Source organism: Balaenoptera physalus (genome assembly GCF_965194825.1).
Source record: "Balaenoptera physalus genome assembly, chromosome: 19".
In the NCBI taxonomy this organism is placed as follows: domain Eukaryota; kingdom Metazoa; phylum Chordata; class Mammalia; order Artiodactyla; family Balaenopteridae; genus Balaenoptera; species Balaenoptera physalus.
In genome coordinates, this window is record NC_138900.1 from 11,171,154 (window position 1) to 11,182,100 (window position 10,947).

The 10,947-nt window shown below is 42.0% G+C and overlaps 1 protein-coding gene across 1 annotated transcript; it reads left to right on the forward strand.

Annotated features, from left to right (window-relative positions):
- Positions 1–8,644: 8,644 nt before the first annotated feature.
- KRTAP25-1 (keratin associated protein 25-1) lies at positions 8,645–9,901 on the forward strand (the record flags this gene model as incomplete). The annotated part of the gene is given in 3 exon segments (XM_082439770.1): positions 8,645–8,788; positions 8,792–8,827; positions 8,833–9,901. Coding segments are annotated over 3 exon segments (495 nt in total), but the record flags the coding sequence as incomplete, so codon positions are not given.
- Between the last annotated feature and the right edge of the window lie 1,046 nt (positions 9,902–10,947).

The window sequence follows — 10,947 nt, forward strand, 5'->3', positions numbered from 1 at the left end:
TCACCTTAAAGTCCATTTTTACCACGTTATGGTAAAAAAAAAAGGAAGGAATGGAGGCAGGGAGAGAGAGAAGAAGGAAGGAAAGAAGGAAGGAAGAGAGGAAGGAAGGGAGGAAGGAGGGGAGGGAGGGAGGTTGGGAGGGAGGGAGGCCTGGTGTCATTTTCAATGGGGATCACATTTATGAATTTCCAAATGTCCAGGAATAATGGCACATGGGAAGGCCTCCACGCCATTTCCTGTTTCCAGCTCCAAGCACATGATGCTGAAGGGACCCCACACTCTTATCTCAGAGATGTCTTTTATAACAGGAATATCAATTCTTAGCCGCTCTGATTTGGGGTCTTATGGCCTTAAGCTGAGCCTCATGTTCATTATGAAATAGGACAATCGGCTTTTTGGTCAGGTTCCCTGGAGCAGAGCCTGTGATGGGGAAACTGTCAAGGTGCTTTATTGAGGGAGAACTCTCAGGAGAGAGGAGGGAGGGAGGGGGGCTAAGGAAGCCTGATCCCACAGGGGGCCCTGGTGCACAGACTGCAGCACAGAGTTAGTCCCTCGCTGAGACCATAGGCTGGGTATCAGTCATTGACGTCTAGCCATTCAGGTGACAGCCTTGTAGGTCAGGCTGCCCTTTAACTAAGGGCAGAGCTTCTGAGAGATGTACAGGTGGGAGGCTTTAGCAGCCAACACGCACAGCAGCTGGGGGATGGGTGCACCAGCCAGGTTTAAGGGATTCCCCCACTTCAGTCCGCCTTTGAGAAGTGCAGTCATGAACACCAGGGCAGACCCTGTGATAAACCCACAGAGTCCCATGTGTTATGGTGAATAAACAGAAGTCATTAGAAACAAGTACAGTGTGGAGAGAGAAAACTAGGCATGAGATAATGAGAACTAAAACTGTGGAATAAGAATACAGACATCCAGATATTTTGGAGCCAGCTTTCCTTTGTCAAACAACAGCACTACATATAAGGGCAAGAAAGGAGAAGCGAGTTCAAGCAGGAAATCAGATACTCAGACAGAAAAGGCAACCCTGAGGTAAAGCAGGTAATCAATTTAAGTTTTCCCTTCTTTAGGCATTGGCCTTCAGCCAGCTGGGGAGAAGCAAGGTGGTAATCTTCATGTGGTCCCTGCAGGTACCAACAACTAATGTTAAACATAACCCCACGTTCGAATCTTAAAAAGAGTGGATATATGTGTATGCATAACTGATTCACTTTGCTGTACACCTGAAACTACCACATTATAAATCAACTATACTCCAATAAAAAGTAAGTCAAATGCAGGAAAATAAATAAATAAAGTGTTATAAAAACCTTAAAAAGAGAAGTCTGTTTGGTTTTTGTTTTTCTTTTTTTGGTTTTTTTTTTTTAATTTCACCTTGATATTGTGAGAGTTTGAGGTACTACAGGGAAACCAGGTGAAGAACAAATCCATACATTGAGAATGACAGAACACAAAGATTCAAAAAATCTGGGTCTTGCCTGATAACATCATGGACCCACTGAATTAACGAGGCATGTAGCCTCCCTACCTTCTGGACTTGTTTTGTGTGATAATAGATCCACTTTGTTTAAGCCAAAAAAATAATAATAACAATAACCCCACATTCAATGGGCTCTTTGCTGTTCCCTGCCCTGGCGTGTTTCATTTCCTCTCCAGCACCAAGGGCAGGGCGGGGTCATTAGAGCCCCAAATTCGGGGTTTCCTGTCCTAATGCCATGGGCCATTTTATGACTCAGGCTCAGTGCTGATGATGTGGTCCATGGGTGGCTTTATATCCATGATTGGTTCTGGGAAATAAATTCAGGACTCCATCTCTCCTTAAAAGACTCAGAGTCAACAATTACATCTCTTTCCTGTGGTCTAAGAAGAACCTGAAAAGAATAGGGTTTATGCCTTTCCTCACACCGCCCAAAGGGATAGCTCTTTATGGATATTTTTCTAAAGCCAATCTTGACCCCAGAGAAAACAAGAAAAAAATGAACCCACATTTTCTATGTCAAAGCCAGACATCTATATAGTTGTATTTATTCCTCATAATATTCCTACAATGGAGGTACTATGGTCCCCAATTTTAAAGAAAATTTTTAAAAGGTTGGAAGGAAAGGAGAATTCTGGAAAGTCTAATAGCAAGGAAGGATGGATAAGAGGTCTCAGGAAGCCAAAAACAAAAAAGAAAGGAAGAGAAAGAGGATTCTCTAAATACAGTAAAAATGCAAGAGCCATTAGAGCCCTCATGAGGGTCATAGATTTCTCTGTAATCTTCAGATTTAATATGGCACACCACCTCTTCCCAAGTAAGAAAGCACCTTAGGATGCCAAGATCAAGTTCCAACACTGAAAGTCACTTTTGGAGACATCTTCAAAAAGGAGAAACAAGAAAAACATACTCACTGAGCAGACCTCTGATACCTGCATGGCGAGCCTGTCACCGCCAGGGGTCATGTCTGAGGGTGTGAGAAAGCACCTGACCCCGAGTTACAGGTTAGAGAAGCCATGATCTCATTTCCCACCAGTGCAACCTTGAGAATGTCATTGGTGGCAATGACATTGTCTGCCAGGGGAATGATAATATCTCTGAGAAACTGTTGGCCTCGGTTAAAAAAATAATAATAATGACATGAGCAATCACTAACCCTTGATGAGAAAAATCCAGAGAGACCAGCGTAACTTGCAGAGAAACTTTCCCATGATATGAGGAAACAGACATGTCTTGAGGGTGGAGCAGAGGGAACTTGCATGACTTGAGTGCAGAATCTGTGCAGGGACAGAATCAACGACAAACTTCCAGGTCCCCATGCTGATATTTTCTTTTTTTTTTTTTTAATTAATTGATTTATTTTTTGGCTGCGTTGGGTGTTCGTTGCTGTGCACGGGCTTTCTCTAGCTGCGGTGAGCGGGAGCTACTCTTTGTTGCGGTGCGCGGGCTTCTCATTGTGGTGGCTTCTCTTTGTTGCAGAGCACAGGCTCTAGGCACGAGGGCTTCAGTAGTTGTGGCACGCAGGCTCAGTAGTTGTGGCTCACAGGTTCTAGAGCGCAGGCTCAGTAGTTGCGGTGCACGGGCTTAGTTGCTCCACAGCATGTGGGATCTTCCCGGACCAGGGCTTCAACCCGTGTCCCCTGCATTGGCAGGCCGATTCCCAACCACTGTGCCACCAGGGAAGTCCCCATGCTGACATTTTCATCTACCATTGCTTGTCTCCACATCTGACTCCACAATCTACTCCCCTCAGCCCTCCAACTGAGCTGGTCTATGTTCACTGCCTGAGCAGTCAGTGAGGCTAACTTGACTTTTTAGCAGCCAGGAATCCCCTTTGCCTATTGGAGCCTCTTGTTTGCCCATTGTTAGGAGAAAGTGATTGCCTTTACAAGTCCAGTTGTGGAACTTCCCTGGTGGTGCAGTGGTTGGGATTCCATGCTCCCAATGCAGGCGGCCCGGGTTCAATCCCTGGTTGGGGAACTAGATCCCACATGCATGCCGCAACTAAGAGTTTGCATGCCACAACTGAGGAGCCCGTGTGCTGCAACTAAGACCTGGTGCAACCAAATAAATTAATTAATTAAATAAATTCAAAAAAATTTTAAAAGTCCAATTGTAAATCAACTATATGCCAATAAAATTTTTTTTACTAAAAATAAAAGTCCAGCTGTTGAGGTTAATGCCTGATGTTCAAGCAATACACTGAATTTGGACCAACAGATTCCACGATCTGCAAGGCATTTGTCTCTGTACTGACCATAGAGCAGAAGTTGGCACAGTTTTCCTGTAAAAGGCCAGATAGTAAGTATTCTAGACAGGGTCTCTGTTGCAACTACTCAACTCTGCCCTTGCAGTGGGACAGCAGCCATAGACAAGGTCTAAACAATCCAGAGGAGCTGTGTTTCCATCACACTTTATCTATGGACAGTGAATTCGAATCTTATCATTTTCAGCTGTCCATAAACACTGTTTATCTCTCTTTTTTTCAAGCATTTAAAAATGGGATAACCACTTTTATTCTTAGCTCATTAGTTGTATAAAACAGGTGGCGGGCCAGATTTGGCCTGGCACCATATTTGTTTGACCCCTGCTATCAACGAATAATCAAAGGATCAAAATGCTTGCCCTAATGGACATTTTATTTGACCAAAGAACACAGACATAGAATAATCAGAATATAAAAAACATAAAATTACACATTGTGATGATCTGTAAGAACAAAAAGGAAAGGATTTTTGAGAACCAGTGATGGGTGATCATGATTTATATATGAGTGTAGGGAAGGCCTGTTAAGAGAAATTAATAATTAAGCTGCCGTTTGAAAGATGAGAATGAGTGTTTCAGGCAAAGACGGGGAGAAGAGAATTGCTGGCATTGCGAAGGCTTTGAGAGGGGAAGGGTTTCGAGATTTTGAGAGGAACTGAAAGGTCGGAGGTGTGGGGGACACCACTGCTGGGTGGGCACCTCATCTCCCCTTCCATGAAAGCTTAGTTCTGATGTAAGTGTCATTTGGCTGGATCTCCTCCCTGAAGAGTTCCCTCAGACAGTTTCGGTGGTTGGCACGATCGCAGAGCTCCTGCATGTCTAAGATTATCTTTCTTTTTCCTTTACATGTGAAGGATATTTTGCCCAATGTGGCAGTCACTGGTGGTGTCCCCCCCCCCCAGCAGCCATCTCCTTCTTTGATGACAGAATCGCAGTTTTGATCCAACAGTCTGGGGGTTGAATCATGACTAGGCTAAGAAATTTTTTTTCATTCAGTTTTTTTGTTTTGGGTGTTTTTGGCCACGTCGCGCGACTTGTGGGATCTTAGTTCCCTGACCAGGGATCAAACCTGGGTCCTCAGCAGTGAAAGCACGGAGTCCTAACCACTGGACCACCAGGGAACTCCCTTTTCATTGAGTTTTGAACTTTTTTTTTTGCTCTATTTTTATTTTTATTTATTTAGATTTTTAAAAAATGAAGTACAGTTGATTTCTAATGTGTTAATTTCTGCTGTACAGCAAAGAGATTCAGTTATACATATACACATTCTTTTTTCAATATTCTTTTCCATTATGGTTTATCATAGAATATTGAATATAGTTCTCTGTGCTATACAGTAGGTAGTTAAGAAATTTAGATGCGTGCTTACCGCGTGTCAGACCTATTGACACATAATTAGTATGAATTATTTAATTCAAGCAAAAAAAAACCCTGCATGTGATAATATTATTCTACAGGATTATACCAATGAAAATAAATGAAGCATACACAAATTTTTAAAAACTTGCCCATGGTCTCCCAGCTATTAAAGTGGTGAGACAAGGATTTGACCTGAGATGATTGCGTTTCAGTGTCTCAGGGCTTGATCACTATTGTATTAAAAACTCTTGATTATAGGGGTTATTATTCTATTTAATGGTGAGGAAACTGAGTTGAAAGATGATTATTGATGTGCTAAAATTAGCCAGAGTTTAGTATTAGAATATAACTTTAAAAATACTTAAATCTTCAATGATTATCCTGTGTATCTTTTTTTTCAAAACTTATAGTCATACCTTGCATACTCTCATGTAATCTGTATTTTTCATTTCTTAATATCTTATGCATATCCTTCCATATTGAGCAGGGTAATTCCACATTTTCAGTTTAATGACTCCTTGGTTATTTATTTTATGGACTATCACACTTAATTTATCTGTAAATTTTTGCTTTATCTTTAGATTTTTTGCAATATTAACTAATGTAAATATTCCTATAGAGAATATTTTATGCATTTTTCACTGTTTCAGTAATTTTCATGAAAAATATTTCTAGAAATAGATTACTGGATAAAAGAGATACTTGTCTTAAATGCTGGTATAGGTACTTCCCTGGTGACACAGTGGTTAAGAATCCACCTGCCAATGCAGAGGACATGGGTTCAAGCCCTGGTCCGGGAAGATCCCACATGCTGCAGAGCAACTAAGCCTGTGCACCACAACTACTGAGCCTGAGCTCTAGAGCCCGCGAGCCACAACTACTAAAACCGCGTGCCTAGAGCCTGTGTTCCGCAACAGGAGAAACCACCGCAATGAGAAGCCCGCACACCGCAACGAAGAGTAGACCCCGCTCGCCACAGCTAGAGAAGGCCCGCGCAGCAACAAAGACCCAACGCAGCCAAAAATAAATAAGTTAATTAATTTTTAAAAAATCTTTGTTTAGATAAGTACTCTGATCACCTATTTTTAAGTTATAAATATTGTGAACTATTTGTTTCATGTGAGGAATGGATGTTACCTTATTTATCCAGAAGGTTAACTGGTTAACACACACGATGATTTTTCTGTAACTATCGAGATATCATTCACATACAATTCACCCATCAAGTGTACAATTCAATAGTTTTTAGACTACCTGCAGCGTCGTGCAGTTATCACCACAATCAATTTGATAACAGTTTCATCACCTCAAAAAGAAACCCTGGGACTTCCCTGGTGGTCCAGTGGTTAAGACTCCACGCTTCCAATGCAAGGGGCCCAGGTTCCATCCCTGGTCAGGGAACTAGATCCCACATGCCACAACTAAAGCAACTAAAGAGCCCGCACGCTGCAACGAAGATCCCGTCTGCCGCAACTAAGACCTGGCGCAGACAAGTAAATAAATAAATAAATATTAAAGAAAAAACAAAAGAAACCCTGCACCCATTAGCGGTCACTCCCCATTTCCGGCCACACCCCACCCACCTTAAGTCCTAGGCAACCACTACTTTATGTTCTGTCTCTATAGATTTGCCTACTCTGAACATGTCATATAAATAAAATCATACAACATGTGGCTTTTTGCAACTGGTTTCTTTTACTTAGCATAATGTTTTCCAGGTTTGTTCATGTTACAATATGCATCAGTATTTTGTTCCTTTTTTTTTTAAGACATACTCTTTTTAGTGTTTCATGTCTTTTTTTTTTAATTTTATTTATTTATTTATTCATTTATGGCTGTGTTGGGTCTTCGTTTCTGAGCGACGGCTTTCTCTAGTTGCGGCAAGCGGGGGCCACCCTTCATCGCGGTGCGCGGGCCTCTCACTATCGCGGCCTCTCTTGTTGCGGAACACAGGCTCCAGACGCGCAGACTCAGTAGTTGTGGCTCACGGGCCCAGCCGCTCCACAGCATGTGGGATCCTCTCAGACCAGGGCTCAAACCCACGTCCCCTGCATTGGCAGGCAGACTCTCAACCACTGCGCCACCAGGGAAGCCCATTTTGTTCCTTTTTACTGACAAATAATATTCCATTGTACAGATATATCATATTTTTAATTCATTCTTTGGTTGGTGGACATTTTGATGTTTCCACTTTTTGGCTATTATCAATAATACTGCTATGAAATTCGTGTACAAGTTTTTATGTGGACATATGTTTTCATTTCTTTTGGGTACATACTTAGGAGTGGGATTTTTGGATCACATAGTAACTCTTTTGAGGAACTACCAGACTGTTTTCCACAGTGACTGCATCATTTTACATTCCTATAAGCAGTGTATGAGGGTTTCAAGTTCTCCACATTTTAACAGTTATTACTGTGTCTTTTTATTATTATTATTATAGCTATCTTAGTGGGTGTGAAGTGGTATCTCATTGAGTAGAGATGAGTGATATCAGCTAAGGCACTTCTCTACACCAATCATTCTAACAACTGCTGGGGAGGTGAGAGAAGCCATCCTAGATCATCCAAACCCGGCCAAGCTGGTCCAGACCAGAAGAACCATCAGCCAACTTACAAAATCATGAGAAGTCATGAAGACTTGTTTTGTTGTTGTTATTGGCCACGCCCCGTGGCTTGCAGGATCTTAGTTCCCCAACCAGATATTGAACCCACACCCTTGGCAGTGAAAGCACAGAGTCCTAACCACTGGACTGCCAGGGAATTCCCAAGACTTGTTGTTTTAAGTCATTAAGTTTCGGGGTGGTTTTCTATATATCAAAAACACTTTCTCTCAGGTATACAATTGTCCATACATTCCCTCTATATGCTAGCATTCCCGACCCAGAAAAAAAGACTGAGGAAGCTGCCATATTGGATAGAAGTTTGGACTGGGATCCTTGTGTTGCAGGAGAGCTGGATGGATTGATGTTCCCTGGAGCTACTGTACCCACCCATCACTCCTCGTGCACTGGTTCCTCTGGGACTGCTTCTAATTTATTTTTATTTTATTTTATTTATTTATTTTTGGCTGCGTTGGGTCTTCATTGCTGTGCACGGGCTTTCTCTAGTTGCAGCGAGCAGGGGCTACTCTTCATTGCGGTGCATGGTCTTCTCATTGCGGTGGCTTCTCTTGTTGTGAAGCACGGGCTCTAGGTGTGCGGGCTTCAGTAGTTGTGGTACACGGGCTCAGTAGTTGTGGCTCGTGGGTTCTAGAGCGCAGGCTCAGTAGTTGTGGCACACATGCTTAGTTGCTCCACGACATGTGGGATCTTCCCAGACCAGGGCTTGAACCCGTGTCCCCTGTATTGGCAGGCGGATTCTTAACCACTGAGCCACCAGGGAAGCCCTCTGGGACTGCTTCTAAAGATGGGCACCGCTGGGTGAATCCTGGAGCTATCTCTGGGGAAATCATTCCATAACATAGTCTTGTCAAAATAATTTATTTGACCTCATCCACTACTCTCTACTCTACTGGTGTGAACTGTGGTGATGCTCTTCTTTGCCCAACCAAAACAGAACTTGGCTTCTGGTCAACTTCCCAGAGACATGTGGTAAACCTTCCAGCTACCAACCATCCAGCTGTGTGCCCAAAACCTATGAAATTTCGGGCTACCCTTCCACTACTTACTGTGTCTCCAGGCCCTGAAGAGCAACTGGTTGTTTCCCCATCAGTTCTCATCGCTCCAGTTCTGTCAACCGTCAATCTATAATAGACCTCAGAACTATATGTCCAGTAGTTGCCTCCCCCAGAAACACCTGACTTACGGCTGCAAGCTGCAGAACGTCATCTCTTGTGGGTATCGACCACTGAACTTTGCGTCCATCACCTGCCACCCTTTAAAATATCTCTCCTATGACCGTCAACCTCTAGGTTATGAGTCCAGCAGCTTCAGACCCCTGGACTTTGTATCTAATAGTGTTCAACCTGTTCCCTACGTACACAGCAGTTTCCAACCAGCTTTTTCTTCCTTTGGGACTTGGCAATCTCCATTTATTAGATGATGCTGAATTGCCATCCAAGCATCTTGTCAGATAGCTTTGTGTCATCTTTAGATTAATAAATTGTTCTTAGGTAAATGGATAATTGTGCTTTTAGTTCAGTTACAGTTTTAACCAATACTCTTTTACTTGATCAAATTCTAAGTGATTTTAATTGTTGGTTTGTTCACTAGAGTATTTTTTGCTATCAGGCTTTTTGATTTCTATGCCATTAACATGTTCTCTTAAGCAGAAAGAAAAGTTTGCTTGGTTATCTCTAAATAAACTTGCTTTGAATGATTTTAAAAAATAATGGATTTGGTCCAGGTTTTTAAGAAATGGTAATTCAGAGCACCATTTTTCAGGTCTTTTATTTCTTTATTTCAATGTAGTCTTCATCTCTGTCCTCTGGAAGTGGTTATGAGGCAAAGCAGGAACAACTTAAATGTCCGACATTAAGGAATTCGTTGGTACAATTTTAGCACCCAAACAATGATATGTTGCCTAATAAAGTACTGCAGTATGAAATGTTTGAATGATGGGGGCAAGCCTGTCCAATGTGCATCACATATGATCTGGGAATCTGTACTGCAAAGTGATGACATTGTTGGTGCCTGGCTCAGTGGAATAACGGGTATTTTTTTCTGTAATTTTACTTGTTTTATTATCTCTTTTTGTGTAATAAACAGACATTGTTTTTGTAAGTACAAAATAAAAAGAAATACATTTTACAAAAATACTTACGTTGGAATTTTAAATTGATCCAACTGATTTCACATTTTCTTTTTTTTTTTTTAATAAATTTATTTATTTATTTATTTATTTATTTATTTATTTATTTATTTATTTATTTATTTTTGGCTGTGTTGGGTCTCGTTTCTGTGCGAGGGCTTTCTCTAGTTGTGGCAAGCGGGGGCCACTTCTTCATCGCGGTGCGCGGGCCTCTCACTGTCGTGGCCTCTCTTGTTGCGGAGCACAGGCTCCAGACGCGCAGGCTCAGTAGTTGTGGCTCACGGGCCTAGTTGCTCCGCGGCATGTGGGATCTTCCCAGACCAGGGCTCGAACCCGTGTCCCCTGCACCGGCAGGCAGATTCTCAACCACTGCGCCACCAGGGAAGCCCCTCACATTTTCTGATGTCACAATTCCTCACTGACTTTTTAGTCAATTCCTTTTTCTAATGCTTTTCAGTGAGGAGATAAAACAGTAAGGAGTGAAGTCTTTTAGTTAAAAGTGGTTGAGTATTTCAAGAAAGAGTAAGTTTATGAGAGAGTAGAAAGCAGCAGAAAATCTTTCAAAATAAGTAATAAAAATATTTATTTGGATTTAGCAATATTGAGTTAATTGTTGTAGTTTTTAAATATTCAAACAACAGAAAGTATATACATCAGAAAAGAGACTTTCCCTACTCATTCCTTCTCTACTGAAGTGACCAAAGTTGCCATTTTTAGGTGTTCTTCCAGATTTTTCTGTACACTGAATGTATGTATAAAGATCATCTATTTTTTTGACTTCTTAAAATAAATTTATTTATTTAATTTATTTATTTTTGGCTGTGTTGAGTCTTCGTTGCTGAACTTGGGCTTTCTCCAGTTGTGGTGAGTGGGGGCTACTCTTCATTGCGGTGCGTGGGCTTCTCATTGCAGTGGTTTCTCTTGTTGCAGAGCAGGGCTCTAGGTGCATGGGCTTCAGTAGTTGCAGCGCACAGGCTCAGTAGTTGTGGCGCACAGGCTTAGTTGCTCCACGGCATGTGGGATCTTCTCAGGCCAGGGATCGAACCCGTGTCCCCTGCATTGGCATGTGGATTCTCAACCACTGTGCCACCA